Source organism: Gracilinanus agilis, chromosome 1 (assembly GCF_016433145.1).
Source record: "Gracilinanus agilis isolate LMUSP501 chromosome 1, AgileGrace, whole genome shotgun sequence".
NCBI lineage: Eukaryota > Metazoa > Chordata > Mammalia > Didelphimorphia > Didelphidae > Gracilinanus > Gracilinanus agilis.
Genome location: NC_058130.1, coordinates 312,213,446 through 312,229,564, shown reverse-complemented (window position 1 = coordinate 312,229,564; position 16,119 = coordinate 312,213,446). Strand labels below are relative to the sequence as shown.

Genomic DNA, 16,119 nt, shown 5'->3' with positions numbered 1-16,119 from the left:
ACAATACTTCAATGGGGATATGATTAGGGTTTTGATGTTAAAGGATGGCTCTATTGCAAATATGAATAACATGGAAATAGGTTTTGAACAATGATACTTGAATAACTCAGTGGAACTGCTTGACAGCTTTGGGAGCGGGTAGGAAAGAGTGTGAGGTGGGGGGGGGATCATAAATCATGTAACCATGGAAAAAATATTCTAAATTTAAAAAAAATTTTTTTTAAGTACAGGAGATATATAGGGAGTGAAGTGCTGGGCATTAACAAATGGGAAAATTAGTAAAGGCTTCTTGAAGGTGGTCCTTAAGCTGAACAAGAGGTGGAGGTGAGGACACAAGTCGGTTCATCATTGGTTCAGTGATAACCAAGACCGAGGAGTGAGAATTATATTATTAATAGCCAGGGTTCACATGGCACTTTTAAGGTTTTCAAACAGCTTTGTAGATATCTCATAAGGTCCTTATAACCACCTTGAGAGGCAGGTGCTATCATCATCCTATTTTACAGATGAAGCAGCAGAGACTAAGTAATTTGCAAGCAACACATTTAAGGGTCTGAGGCAACATTCGAACCTAAGACCCTAGACCAGTCACACTATCCAACCTGGCGCCAAAGAGCACTCAAAACGGAGGCGACCGCAGGGAAGGGAGGGGCGAAGCGTCCATAAATTAATAGCTCGCCCTCCCCTCCGACCGCGCCTGCACTGGATCCATACGTATGGTCACGTGCGCGATGTCACTCCGCCCCTACGGAAAAGGGAACGCCCGAAGGCCTCTATGTTCGTGGACCCCTAAGCTTGCGGGGTTAGTTCTGTGCGTGGCGCTGCTTCCCTTTTCCTGGGCTGAGGTTCGGGGGCGGGGAAGGGGAAGAGGAGTAGGCTACATGCGCGGGTTTTGTACACACTGTCATCTCGGGCGCGGGCACCCGGGGGGGGGGGGGGGTTGGGGAGGGGCAGGACTCTCTGGGAGGCTGAACTGTTTCCTACTTCCGGCGGGGTCGCTGACTGGCGGTTGGAACCCGAGGGTTGGGGGGCACTGGTTTCTTCTCCCGGTCGGTGCATGCTCCCTTGGCTCGCAGAGCTTATGGGGGACCCTTAGATGCCTGGGAGGGACGAATCCTTTGTCTCCTTGACGGTGTATGTATAGGGGAAGTATTTCTCGGTACTTCGCAAATCCGGTGGGCTGCCCTGTGGAGTGCCAAGGCCCAAGTTCCTGTATTTAATGCACCGCCTTTGGTCTTATTCTTGGCCTTGTTTCGTCATAGTCCCTCGGATGGTGGTCTCCCGGCATAGTGGTTAACCTGGGGCATAGTTTAGGAACAGTAAAATATAATTCCTTCCTTTTCCCGAGGAAGAAACCAAGACGCATTGGGTCATATGGCAGAATTAGGTTTTGAACCCAAGAGTTTAAAGGTGATCTTTCTCAATTTCCATTTGCCATTTGATCCAGAAAGTGAGCGAGATTCCTTCTCTGACAACTACTGTCCCCTGGAAAGTACAGACAAGCTCTTTTTACATGTATGTGTTTATATGTTAATATTAAAAATACATTTCTATACACACACATATATATAACTGAACCAATATATACACATTCTTATTTTGGGTGACTGGCTGTGACTCAAATTTACTTACCATATATAGACATATATTATTCCTATGTTCATATGTGTATATAGATACATATATATAACTTTACCTAAATCAGTATATACACATTCATTCTTAGGTAACTGGATTCATAGTTTACTTTGTACATATATGCACATATAACACAATATATAGATCATTATACACACATGTACATATGTCTATATATAAAATATTTAAGATGACTAGCCATCAATACCTAACAAAGTACAGCTTTGGACAAAAAAAATCTTGCATCAATATTCTGTTTATGGTTTATAGTCATGTTAAATACATATGTATGTCAGATCATCAGCTCAACAAGTTTGCCCAAAGTCAGGAGGGATAACTAACACAATGGATGAGCCAGGATACCAAAAGATCTTGGCATATTAGAGCCTTGTGCTGAATTTAATAAAATGAAGTTAGGAGAAGTGAATGTGAAGTCTTGCACTTAAAAAAAAGTCAAATTCATAAGTACAAGATGGAACATGGTTAGTTGGACAGCTGTTATAAAAAAAAATTCTAGGGTTTTAGACAACTGAAACCAAAAACTAGTGAGATCTTGGGTGGATCTAAGCTTAGCTTCTAGAAACAGAATGATGGTGACATTTTGCTTTGCCTTTATATAAATGCTATCTGAGGTATGTTTATTTGGGAGAGAAAGGCATAGTTTAGGTAAGACTTTGATAAGCTGAAGACTGTACAGGGTAACTAGGATGATGAAGGGGCCTTAAGTTCATATCATGTGGAGAGCCAATGAATGAATGAAGAATGTTTATCCTGCTGAAGAGAACTCAGGAGACACATGATAGTGATTTTCAAGTACAGTCTAGATGATCAATAAAATAATGATAGGAGCCTATAGTAAAGAGGGAATCAGATAAAGCGGGACAGCCTTGCAAGTGACTTTGAATTCATTATATATTTGAAATGAAAGCTGTATATAATGAAGATTTGCAGCTTCATATATAATTCACTAAAACCATTTCATAGTATACACAGACATGCTCATTTTATTTGGTGTTTTTGAGGAATTTGTTGAAAAGGGTATATGGGAAATGTGTCTCCTCTCTCCTTTTATTATAAATTGAGGATTGGTATACTGAGAAATAACAGAGGACTTTTTAAGAGGAAAAAAAGTTTGTAACTGAAGCTGAAGGCAAGGGTGTGGCCAACTTAAAGTGAAGTTCTGATATTTTGTGTGGGTAGAGTACCTACAGTTTGAACTAATTAGTCCTGTGTACTGTGGAGTAACCAGTAAGTAATTTTGGTTTTTCTGCTTTTATCATGCCTTCTTTGGCTCCTTTTTGTGAGATACTCACAAATGCTTAAATAGAATTTAATAGACTTAATTGAGTTTAGTGTTTTATAATTATATTTGCCCTAATATAGGTTGAAACCATTGGAATTAGTTATTTATTATGTACAGTATGGCCACTCAAAGTTAAGGAAAGCAGAAAATTTTCTTTTTTTTTCAAGGGAGTTATAGAAAAGAAATAAGGGAGTTTTTAAGGGAGTTCAGAATATAGAATTCTGAAATATTTTTCTTCTCAGTACAATTGAATGAATTAATTTAATTTGTCACTTTTTCAGTTAAGATTGTGTTATAATATGGAATTTAGATTAAAAATGTGTGGGGAAATATGAATAATGCATTAAAATGACAGTAATTGGATTGGGGCTTGTTTACAATATTCTAAATGGGTAAAGATGGTCAAAACTTTTCAATAAGATATGGTTTTAATTGTGGTCACTAAATGTAGCATGGCATTTATGATGCATACAAAGAAATCAATTATAATGAAAAGTATTTTATAGTGTGAAAAGGAGTAAATACAGTAACTTAAGCCTCTATCATTCTGTCTACAGCCTTCTGTTCTTATCTCTTGCAAAAGAAGCTCCACTTCATTTCTACTAACCTTGAAGGAAGTTGAAACTGTTCTTAGATTCCTGCGAATTTGCTAACTCTTATTTCCTGTGACTTGGAAAAAAGTGTATTTTATTTTTAACTTCCTTTTGGAGTTAATTATTGTAATTTTGATGTTATCACACATCTTGTGCTTTTCATTATTTTTATGGTTCTGGCAGTTCTTCAACTTTTTTGAAATCTAAAAAATGAATTCTAGAACTGTCTTGTTCCCTTTCACTCAATGCCCAGTTTTAACTGAATTTTCCAAAGTCTTCAACCATATTGGTATTATAGACAGAATATTCTTTGAAACAGTTTATCCCCTCCCTGCTTTCCCTTTGAGATTCCCCTCTAGACACTGTCTTTGTCTAAACAAATATATTTAATCTCCAGAAAAGACATTTTAAATTTAGAAACTTGATTCGACTCCTCCCAATTAATCATTCTCACCCTGCTCCCCCTCCCCCCCTCCCCCTAACCCCCACCCCAGGTGACTGATGGTAGTGGAATGATGAGACCTGGATTTTTAAAGAGTAGCCAAATTTAAATTCTGACTTTGCTGTTTATTTCCTGTGTGATCTTTACCTCTTTAAATCTGACTTTATTTGTAAAATGGAGAAGATTGGACTAAATGTCCTCCAAGGATTTGAACCTTAGCTCAAGATACTATGTATACTTTTTAAACACCTAGATATTTCTTTGTGAAATAATTTGACTTTGTAGTGCTTTTTACTGTGAAAAGAAGTAAGATACTCTACTATGTGAATTTTTTTAAACATTTATTAATATTCATTTTTAACATGGTTACATGATTCATGCTCCTACTTTCCCCTTAACCCCCCTCCCCCCCCATGGCCGACATATACTATGTGAATTTTTATTGAGGTTTGCCCTTGATCCTCTAGAGCAGGGGTCAACAACGTATGGCTCTTTCTGCAGGAGCCATAAAGTCAATTTTTTTTCAGGTGCTGTTACAGTGTTACAGGAGCGCGCACTGTTTACAGGAGCTCTAGGCCAGCGGTCGGCAACCTTTTTGGCCTTGAGAGCCATAAACGCCACATTTTTTAAAATGTAATTTTGTGAGAGCCGTACAGTGTTCACAGTGAGTGCTCCTGTAACAGCACCTGAAAAAAAATTGACCTTATGGCTCCTGCAGAAAGAGCCAGATATGGCTGGAGAGCCATATCTTGCCAACCCCTAGTCTAGAGTATGAGTCCGATTTCTAGCAAGTGTAGATCCTTGATCCTCCAGCCAGCATTTCAGGGCTATGATTGAAAAGAAAGTAAAAATGTTGTGGGACCCTTTCTTTCCTTTTCCTTTTTCTTCTTGCCTAACTCTTATTTTAGAAGCAAACTTTTCCAATATTTTCAGGAATTTACAAAATTTCTAATTTAGTAATTTCTTTTTTATAAAAATCATTTTAAAGGATGCATTGGATTTATATATATATATATTTTAGTAGAAAAAAGTCTTTATTTTTAAAAGAAATAGTTTACCCCGGGCAGTTAGGTGGTGGAGAATAGAGTATAGTGCCTGGAGTCAGAAAGACTCATCTTCCTCAGTTCAAATCTGACCTTAAATATATAATAGCCCTGAGATCTTAGGCAAGTCACTTAACCCTGTTTGCTTCAGGCTTTTCATCTATAAAATGGGCTAGAGAAGGAAATGACGAACTATTCCAATATCTTTGCCAAGAAGACCCCACATGGGATTACAAAGAACCTGAAATGGCTAAACAACAAATTTATTTTCATTTATCTTAATAGGGAGAAATATGAAAAATTGAAATCCACATTTAATCTGAAAACATGAGACAAAAATTAAAACTTTTTTGACAGACTTGTCATCACAACTTAAGAGTGTCATACCTGTCGATTTTCCTGTATAAATAAACTAGTTATAAAAAGGTGACTTCAGTAGTGGAAAGAATACTCTAGGTCTGTGTTGGTGAACTTATGGCATGTATGCTAAAGGAGGCTGCACCCTTCCCCTTCTCTACCGTGCCTGAGGACATTTTTTCACATTACCTGATCCTCTGCCCAACAGCCCAATGAAAGTGCTTCCTTCTGCCCCTGTCTTCCATGAGGATGCAGTTTGGGCATTAGTCTCTAAAAGGTTCACCATCACTGCTTTAGGTATTTTAAGAATTCATAATCCCATTAACCAACTGGTTATAGTACTTGGAGGTTGTTGCTTTGTTTTATATACTTCTATACAGTATGTATCAAACATGATACAGAAAAGAAATTTGTATCTAAACATTAAAATTTTTATCAATGTCTTATTTTCAGCATGGCACATGGAAAGAGAACAAGTCTGACTTCTAGTTAGAGATATTGATTCAAACCGTGCTTCTGACATAAAAAGTTGTTTGAGTCTGGGCATGTCACTCTATCTTTCCATGTCCTCAGGGGCTCTCTAAGATTCTCAGAATTGGGGGGGCAGCTGGGTAGCTCAATGGATTGAGAGCCAGGCCTAAAGACTGGAGATCTTAGGTTCAAATCTGGCCTGACACTTCCTAGCTGTGTGAGTTTGGGTGAGTCACTTAAACCCCACTGCCTAGCCCTTACTACTCTCTTCTGTCTTAGTATTGGTTTTAAGGCAGAAGGTAAGGATTTAAACAAACAAAAAAAGATTCTCTAAACTGCAGAGCAGGTTCTGAATATTAGGTAGGATTTTGCTCACTGAAAGCTCTCTTATACTAATAAAATCATGAATCTGGTCTAAAATTTATTTTTTATATCACTTTAATTTCTTTATATATCTCTACACTTTCCCCTACCTACTACTATTCCTTACACACTACTAAGGCATCTTGTAACAAAAAATAAAAAGTAAATAAGCAATTTTGCAAACTAACCAACAAGTCAACTAAGTTCAATAGTATATGCCAGTGATTTATACATACTTTTCCCACCGTTTTAAAAAAGAGATGTTGGACTAAATGTATAAAATGTGGTCACTGAAATTATTACTCAAGTCAGAATGACTTTTTATGGTAGTTTTATTTACAAAAGGAAAAAGAGCTCCTCCAGGGCCAAGTTCGAAGGTGAAAAAGCTGGTCACAAAAAGTTCTCGCCACTTTTAAAGATCCTTCCTTTTGTCACTTCCTATACCATTCTTCCACTTTACATGGACCAATTACAGCTATAGCTTTGCTTAGGACTGCCCAAGGGGCAGTTAGTCAATTCTGATTCACCACCCACTATCTCCCACGGGGCTCACAGACCTCCCCATACTTAAAGATAAGTGATTAAATCTAAAAATGGGCAGAGAATTAATCCTGTCTTCACAATCTCCCTATGATCATTTGGGGAGACTAGTCTCCCCAATTGATCATTCAACATAATTGGCTTAATACCTCTAAAAATCTTCTAACTATAGGTGTTGCACCTTCTAAAAGAAAACTACGGTAGTTAGAGATAAGAGGGAAATAGAAGAGAGAGAAAGCAAAAACCAATGTTTGCTAGGCAGCATTGACAAAAAGCCAATTGGGGGCAGTAGAAAGTTGTATTAATTTGGAAATACTTTTGAGTACAGACCCAGTAATGGATTTTGTGTTTTTCATACAATTATAAGCTTGGAAAGGTTTATCACCAGAAGGCTGGCCAACAGTTGATGAAAATTTTGGCCACAGCAACTTTTATTATAAAAATATTAATACAGTTTTAAACAAATACTTCCCAACAAACATCAAAACATTTCTTACCTCCTTGAAAAGCACATTCCCTAAAATTTATTTATTATTAACAGAAAGACATGTCCTTTAACTCTGATGACATGGTACTAATATTGACCTTTCTTTTTGTCTGGAGTTTTGTTGCTTCGCATTGTTGATTTAAAGTTAGAGGATCATAAATTTAGAACTAGAAGAAAATAGACAACTATTGAAACCTCCTCTTTTTAAAAAGGGAACAGATCCTGAGAATAATTTGCCCAAGATCACATTGCTAGTAAGTAAAAGACTTTGTTCTTATAACAATGTTTTAATAAAAGTATTGGTTAGAAAAATTACAACTAAATACCTTTATAATTATTTTTAAAACTCTACATTTTACTTCTATCATACCTTGAATTCAAGGCTTCTTGTGTCTTTCTTTTCTTCTTCTCTAGCTAGTTCTTTATTTAAAAGAAAAAGTTCTAATTGGTGTTGTAACAACTGTGAGCATTATCAGCCCTCAATTCCTCCCTGCCAAAGGTTATGTTCTAGAATAGTGTCCTTAAACCTTTTGGTCTTAAGACTTCTTTACCCTCTTAAAAGTTATTAAGGACTTATAAATGGAGTTTTTCTTAAAATGTTAGGAGTCATCTATTTAAAACCATTATTTGTAATGGGGATAAACTAAAACTTTTCCAATAAGATCAGGAGCAAAAAGAGGATGTCCATTATCATCAATATTATTTAACATAATATTAGAAATGCTAGCAATAAGAGGAAAATAGGAATCAAAGGAATCAGAATTGGCAAAGAGATGATAAAACTATCTCTTTTTGCAGATGATATAATGGTATATGTGGAAAATCCTAGAAATTCAACTAAAAAGTTAGTTGAAACTATCAGTAATTTTAGTAAAGTAGCAGGATATAAAACTCACTTAAATCATCAGCATTTTTTATATTACTAATAAAGCCCTGCAAGAATAGAGATACCCCATTTAAAATTACCACAGATTGAATAAAATGCCTGGTAGTATACCTGCCAAAACAAACCCAGGAACTACACAAACCTAATTATAAAACACTTTTTACTTAAAGTCAGGTCTAAATAATTGGAGAAATATTATTTGTTCATGGATGAGCAGAACCAATATAAATAAAATGACAACCCTACCTAAACCCTACCTACTTATGTTTATAGCAAAAGAATTAATGATGAAAAGATAAAGGAAGGAGGTCAAGCATTACCAGATTTTAAACTATTAGAAAGCAGTAATTATCAAAACTATCTGGATAGCTAAGAAATAGAAAGGTAGATCAGTGAAATAGAACAAACAGGCATATAACAAACAGTAAGAGAAGATTATAGTAATCTTGTATTTGACAAAAATATAGCTCTAGACCAGTGATGGCAAACTTTTTAGAGATGGAGTACCAGGCCCTGCCCTCACCTCACTCCACCCCACCAGACTGTGTGACATGTCCCTACCCCCACCAAATGCCAAGCACACCCTGTCCCACATAGGGGAGGGAGGAAGCACTCCCATTGGGCTGCTGGGTGGAGGTGGGTGAAGTGAAAAATGTCCTCAGTGAGTGTAGAGAAGAAAAGGCGAGTGGCTTAAGGTCTCTGCTCCCCTCCAGCTCTTTTCCTTGTGAGTTGCCCACCTTACCCCCTTGTGCACTCCCATTGGCTCCTGGGCAGAAGGATGGGGGATGTGAAAAAATGTCAGACACAGTGGAGAGGGGAAGAGGAGAAGCTCCACTTGAGTCCCTCTGCCTTCTAGTAACAAGCTGGGGGCTGGCCATCTTTGGCATCTGTGCCATTAGTTTGCCATCACTGATCTGGGATATTGAGATAAATCACTATTTGGTAAAAATTGCTGCGGTAAATGCAATGTAGTTTGGCAGAAACTAGGTATAGACAAATATCTTACAGTCCAGTGATGGTGAACCTTTTAGAGACTGAGTGCCCAAACTGCAATCCTCATACCGCATGGGAGCCTCTACCTAACTCCAGACAGGGAAGGGAAGAAGCACTCCCATTGGGCTGCTGGACAGAGGGGCAGATGATGAGAGAAATGTCCTCGAGCATGCATAGAGAGGAGGAAGGGAGCAGCCCCTCTAGCATGTGTGCCATAGGTTTGCCAACAGTCTTACACCATTCACTAAGATAAAATCAAAAGGGACACATGAACTAGACATAAAAGGAGATATCATAAGCAGATTAGTAGAACAAGGAACATATTACCTATCAGATTTATAGATAGGAAAGAATTTATGAGTAAAGGAGATGGAGCATTGTGATATATAAAATGGATAATTTTGAGTACATTAAACCAAAGTTTTTGTACAAATAAAATAAAATTTGCCAAAATCAGGTAACCATGTTAAAAACGATTATTAATAAATGTTTAAAAAAAAATAAAATAAAATTTGCCAAGATTAGAAAGCATAAAATTGAGAAAAAAATTTTCATAGTCTCTCAAATAGAGATTGCATATCGAAAACACATAAGAAAACTTTGTCAAACTTATGGGAATAAGAGCCATCCCCCAAATGATAAATGGGCAAAAGATATGGACAATTTCAGATGAAAAAAATCAAAACCATATATAGGTATATGAAAAAATGCTCTAACTCATTTAGGAAATGAAAACCAAAACAATTCTGATATCACCTTACACCCATCAGATCAGCTAAAATAACAAAGCAAAATGACAAGTGTTGGAGGGGATATGGAACTGTGAACTGATCCAACCATTTTGGAGATTAATTTGGAATTATGCTCAGATTGCTATAAGCTTGTATGTGTCCTTAGCCCCAGCAATATCATGACTGGGCCTGTTTCCCAAGGAAATCAGGGGGAAAGGCATAGAACCTATATGTTCCAAAATATGTTTATCAGCTCTCTTTGTAGTGGCAAAAAACTGGAAATTGAGGGAATGTCCTCCAGTTGGGGAATGGCTAAACAAATTTTGACATATGATTGTGATGGACTACTACTACACCATAAAAAGGATGAATAGAGTAAATTTTTAAAAAACTTGGATAGAACTACATGAGTGTTACGATTAAAAATGATAAAGACTGATATAAATATAGAAATTAGTAGTTTAATTAAAGGCATGGCCATGCTGGTAAAATATATATAAGACCACGCCTATCTTTTATATTTACCACTGGAGCCCATCTTCTATCCAGCCCTCAGGAAGGTCAAGAGGCCTTACTTTCAGATCTCCTCCCATTTAAACTGTCCTATGCGTGGGGACACAGGCGTCCCCACGCCCAAAGAACCGGAAACCGGAAACCCGTTGGACCACAGGAAATGTAGTTTGATAGTCCCCATGTGTCCATAGAAAAAATATATATATACTTTTAAATGGCATCTCCCAAATTCCAATTATACATGAGATAATGAGGATTGAAATGAATAGAACCAAGAAAACATTATATACAGCTATAGACTTAATATTTGAAGAATAACAAATGGTCACCTCCAGAGAATGAACTGAGAAATGATAATATGAAAAATATATGCTATATATTTTTCCAGATGATGCCTTCTATAGTGTGGGAAGGGGAAGGAGGGGCTGCATAAATTTTTTTTTAATTATCAAGAACCCTAGAGAGTTCTTGTTAATATGGGCAAATCTATCAATATTTACTGTATTTTAAATAAAAACTGGTAACATTTTAAAGTATTCATTCATTTAAAATAACAATAATCAGCCCACTATATGTTAACACATTTTCTATGAATAAAGAGTGGCATTATTTTACATATTTTTATAAATCTCTAATGTTTGGCTTAATATTGAGAAGATAATTTCAATATTACTATAAATTCACATATCCTTCCTGGGTGTGTTTTGGAGTGTCAGTCATGTCCACAATTGACTACAATTCACTTGTAGTTATTTAGTTGCTTTCTGGCATGTCTGACCCTGTAATCCCATTTGGGGTTTTCTAGGCAAAGATATTGGAGTATGGTTTGCCATTTCCTTCTCTCAGCTCATTTTACAGATGAGAAACTGAAGCAAACATGATTAAATGACTTGCCCAAGGTCACACAGTTAAGTGGCTAGGGCCAGATTTGGGTTTATGAAGATGAGTCCTCCTGAGTACAAGCCCATTGCTCTACCCGCTGTACCACATGCCTGTCAATTGTAATTCACGTCAAGCCTCTCTATCCTGCAAATTATTCCTCCATTGAAGATCTTTATTTATTCTTTTTCAGTGTCCTCCTTCTTAACAAATGATTATCTTAGTTAAAAATAAAATATCTATACTTTTTAAGATCCAGTAAAGATTTTAGTGTCTTACAAGAATTTTATATAAAGTCTTTTATTTATCTGGAAGAAATCTAAGTTTTTTTATACAATATAATTAATTCTGTATTGATTAAGATCCTAAACTAAGAAATACCATTTTTTTAGTTGTTAATTTAGTGCCTTTTTCCATTTATTTTATTCAGCAAACATGGATTTGCAAAACTCTACACAGGATCCTGAGACAACAGAAGATGATTCTCCTGTCTATGTTGGCAGAGAAGAAGACATTAAAAAATCTCAAAGAATGACAGCTATAGTCCATGAGAGAGAAATTGTCATTTTCTATCACAAAGGAGAATATCATGCTATGGATATTCGATGTTACCGTAAGATTTTTGAATATGTTCTCCTTGTGGTTATATGGTTATTCTGAAACTGTTTTTGTTAACCAGATGTTGTATTCACTTATATTTCAGATTCAGGAGGACCTTTACATTTGGGAGAGATAGAGGTAAGTACAAACTAAACTAATTTTCAACAAACTCAGATAATTGTTTTTCTAGTTCATTTCTCAATATTTTTATTATTTAATATTTTATTAAATTTTTGGCATTCAAAACTAGTGGAGAGCATAAAAATTATATTTTACTTTAGAATGTAATTTATTTTATATATAAATATTGGTATGAATATTTCCAAATTCATATTACAAAATACATAAGCCATATTGTTAAGATTCAATTACAGAAAAGTTAAAAAACTATCAAGCTTTGTTATTTTGCCTTTTCAATTTTTGCTTGTTCCTCCCTCCTCCAAACAAAAAATGGACAGCATTAATTGCCTTTCCTACTCATGCAAGGTTTCAGCCTAAATTTACATGCCCTTTCTCTTTCTGAACTTTGTATCTATCTAGTTCATATCTGGCCTAAGGTATGACCTTAGTCATTGCGTATTATTAAGAGATTACTAGATATTAGGGCATTTTGATGAATGGAAAATTCAGAAGTTTCATCCAGAATTTATTCCCTAGGTTGATGGTGACTATTAGACCAGGTGGATAAAAATTTGGAAGGCATACTAATTGATATTCATATTAAGACTGAGGTCATGTTAAATCCAAATATAACATCGTGCCCCACTTACAGAGTTTTCTCCCACTCTTCCAGAGCTATTACCTTTCTCTTTTAAGTGCTGTCCCATAAGGGTCCCAGAAATTATAAGTTCTTCTATTACCTGGCCCCTTCCACTTTGTTTCTTGTCTTAACCTACATTAGAACTAGAAAGTAGAGTCATAATTCCAGTAGCAGGTTGAAGTCATTTTCATTCTTTTAACTATCTGGAGTTGAAAGGAAATAGAGCATTTTATCTAAAGACTTTTTTTTTTTGCTTTATAAGTATTAAACACTTTACTGTACTTTACAAATATAATGTTTTGAAATTATCTTTAATAGGTAAATGATATTTATCCAACAGAGATATTTCAAACTCCTGGGATAAAAAAAGGTTAAATAACTTAGTGTTACATATTGGCTCTATAGTGGAACTGGGAATAAAAAAATCTATGAATTTCATTTTGAATTTTGTAATATGAAGAGAAAGAAAAGGAACAAACATTTAGAAAGTATTTACTTTGTGCCAGGTATTGTGCTGAGAGCTTTTCAAATATCTCATTTGATTCTCATAAAAATATTTTGAGGTATATTATTATCCTCATTTTACAATTGAGAGAACTGAGGCAGAGAGAGGTTAAGTGATTTCCTCAGGGTCACACAACTTAGCCCTTCTGACAACATCTAGGGTTGAATATGAAATCAGGTCTTTCCTGACTCCAGGCCCAACATTCTATCCATTGTTCCATCTAGCTGCCTCAGTGACATTTCAGTTCATTCAATAAGCATGTATTGAACATCTACTATATACTCTAGATTCCAGGTACATGGTTTGATATATTTGTTTCTTTTGTCATTTTGTCATTTACATTTCGTATGAGTGATCAGTTGTCAAGAACTTTTAAAATATAGTTTGATTGTAGTAATTTTTGTATGGTTTTATTAATAATAATAGTGTCCTAAGATTTACAAAGCATTTTATATACATTTTCCGATTCAATGCTACTGTGAGGTAGGTACTATTATTAATTTTTTAGGTGAAGAAATCAAGGCTCATAGAGAGTAAAGGACTTGTCCATGGTCACAAATCTAGTAAAGTTGTCAGAGGCAGGATTCAAACCTAGGTTTCTCATAACTCCAAAGCCTCACACAAATTAGATCCCCAATAGAATATAGGCTGTTCCCCAACTGATAAATGGTCAGAGGATATGAATAGGTAATTTTCAGAGGAAGAAATAAAAGCTAACATTAGCCGTGTTAAAAAAATTCTCTAAATCCATATTAGAGAAATGCTAATTAAAACCACTCTGAGATACCACCTCACATACACCAGAATGGCTAAGATGACAAAAAATGGAAAATGACAGATATTGGATGGGATATGGAAAAACAGATACACCCAATGCCATGTTGATGGAGCTGTGTCTAACCTTTCTGGAAAGCAATTTGGAACTATACCCAAAAGGTTATTCAACTATACACGCGTGCACACACGCACATACACACACACACGTATATATAATATATATATACACACATACCCACACACACACACATACATACACATATACCCTCTGATAAAGCAATACTGCTTTTAGGGCTATACCTCAAAGAAATCAAAGAAAAGGAAAAGGACCCATATATGCAAAAATATTTATAGGAGCTCTTTTTGTCATGGCAAAGGATTGGAAAATGAAATGCTTATCAATTGGGGAATCCCTGAATGAGTTATATGAATGTGATAGAATACTGCTGTGCTATAACAAAAGAGTTTCAGAAAAACCTAGAAAGAACTGAACTTATGCAAAGTAAAGTGAACAGAACCAGAAGAAAAATTTATACGATAAGAGCAATATTGAAAATTTAATCAAATTTGAAAGACTTAGTAACTCTGGTAAACATAATGACCCACTTCAGTTCCAAAATACTCATGATGTAACATGCTATCTCCAGATAGAGAACTAATGGACAGAGTACAGTTTAAAGCATATTTTTCCATTTGTCTTCCTTTTGGGGGGAGGGCGGGCATAGCTAATGTTATATTTGTAATACATTTTGTCTTTCTTGCCTTTTCATTGGGTGGAAGAAGAGGATAAGCAAAGGGGGAGAATTTGGGACTGAAAAAAGAAAAGGGTCTGCAAAAAAAAAAAATCAGTCAGCTTGGGGGCAGGAACTGTTATGTTAGTGATTGTATCTTCAGCACCTAGTACAGTGCTTGCCAGGGAGTAGGCATTTAGTAAATGCAAATTAATATAGTTCTTATTTTTAAATCTTGTTGCCTTTCTGTCTACCTCATGTCAAAGAAGTGATAAAACTCAAGGTACGATTGAAATATACATTTTTGGACATTACTAATGTAAAGTTTTGTTTTCCTTCACTATTCATAATCGCTACAAGAGTTTTGGTTCCTTTTTTTTTTTTTTCCAGTTAAGGGTTTGTGGGAAGAGAGAAAACAAATATCTGCCAAGCAAAAAAAGAAAGGAAAATAAAATAAAAATTATTAAAAAAAATTTATGTTTAATGTGAGAATTTTGGATTTCAAAATGTTTAATCTGCTTAACCATTTTCTTCCCCAGGATTTTGACGGACAGGCATGTATTGTTTGCCCTTGGCATAAATACAAAATTACTTTGACAACAGGGGAAGGACTATATCAATCTATAAACCCTAAGGATCCATCAGCAGTACCCAAATGGTGTTCCAAAGGAATAAAGCAAAGGATTCATACTGTAACTGTGAAAAATGGGTATATTTATGTAACACTTAACAAGACTTCAGGTTTAAAGTGTGATTCTGATTTCTATGCCACTGGACAGTTTAAAGTAATTAAAAGACCTTCTACTCTGAAGAAAGTTCCTGATTTTAAAAATACATGACAATAATGAAAAAAAAATTTTCGTATATGTGGAAAGAAAGTATTTTTAGGAAATTCTACACAAAAGGCAATAAATAGAATTGGCCTGGTATGAATGTATCCTTTTTTTTTAAAAACAACAACAAAATGATAACTTGGAGAAGCATAGACAGGATTGTAGTATGGAACAAAATCTATGATACGTTTTTCCTATCAGAATACTCATTGACATGCCCTTGTTTAAAAACAAAAACAAAATTAAAAAAAACATGACTATAAGCTCCACACACAGTGTAAATCATATGATTATAGGATTTAGAGTTGGAAGGGACTTTAGTGATTATCTACTCTAATCCTGTTATTTTATAGAATAACAAAACTGAGGCTTAAGGAAATTGTATGACTGGTTCAGGGTCACACAAGTATTAAGTAACAAGAGTCAGAATTTGAACTCAAATCTTCTGATTCCAGATCTAGGGGACTAGAGTTCAAATTTGGATTCTGTCCAAAACATTATTACAGCTGTCTAAATATTGTTAAAGCTACAATTCCAGGGAATTTGGCCAACAGTCATTGAATGCCTGTGTTTTTGAGGATATGACCTGATTAGTAGTCAGTTGGAGCAAATTCTCTGTTTGTTAACTTTGATTAGAATTTTGTTTTTGTTGGGGGAAAATAGTGTATGTATTT

The 16,119-nt window shown here is 35.5% G+C and overlaps 1 protein-coding gene across 1 annotated transcript; it reads left to right on the top strand.

Annotated features, from left to right (window-relative positions):
- The first annotated feature begins 760 nt into the window (after positions 1 to 760).
- Positions 761 to 15,658, top strand: RFESD (Rieske Fe-S domain containing). The gene is made up of 4 exons (XM_044657647.1): positions 761 to 802; positions 11,670 to 11,852; positions 11,943 to 11,977; positions 15,152 to 15,658. The coding sequence occupies exons 2-4, from the start codon at positions 11,675 to 11,677 to the stop codon at positions 15,449 to 15,451; spliced, it is 513 nt and encodes a 170-aa protein (XP_044513582.1). The 5' UTR covers positions 761 to 802; positions 11,670 to 11,674; the 3' UTR covers positions 15,452 to 15,658.
- Positions 15,659 to 16,119: the final 461 nt, after the last annotated feature.

Coding starts and splice junctions, on each gene's coding strand:
- RFESD (XM_044657647.1), top strand. CDS start 11,675: ATGGATTTGCAAAACTCTACACAGGATCCTGAGACAACAGAAGATGAT. Junction 11,853..11,942: donor TATGGATATTCGATGTTACC/GTAAGATTTTTG, acceptor CTTATATTTCAG/ATTCAGGAGGACCTTTACAT. Junction 11,978..15,151: donor TACATTTGGGAGAGATAGAG/GTAAGTACAAAC, acceptor TTTCTTCCCCAG/GATTTTGACGGACAGGCATG.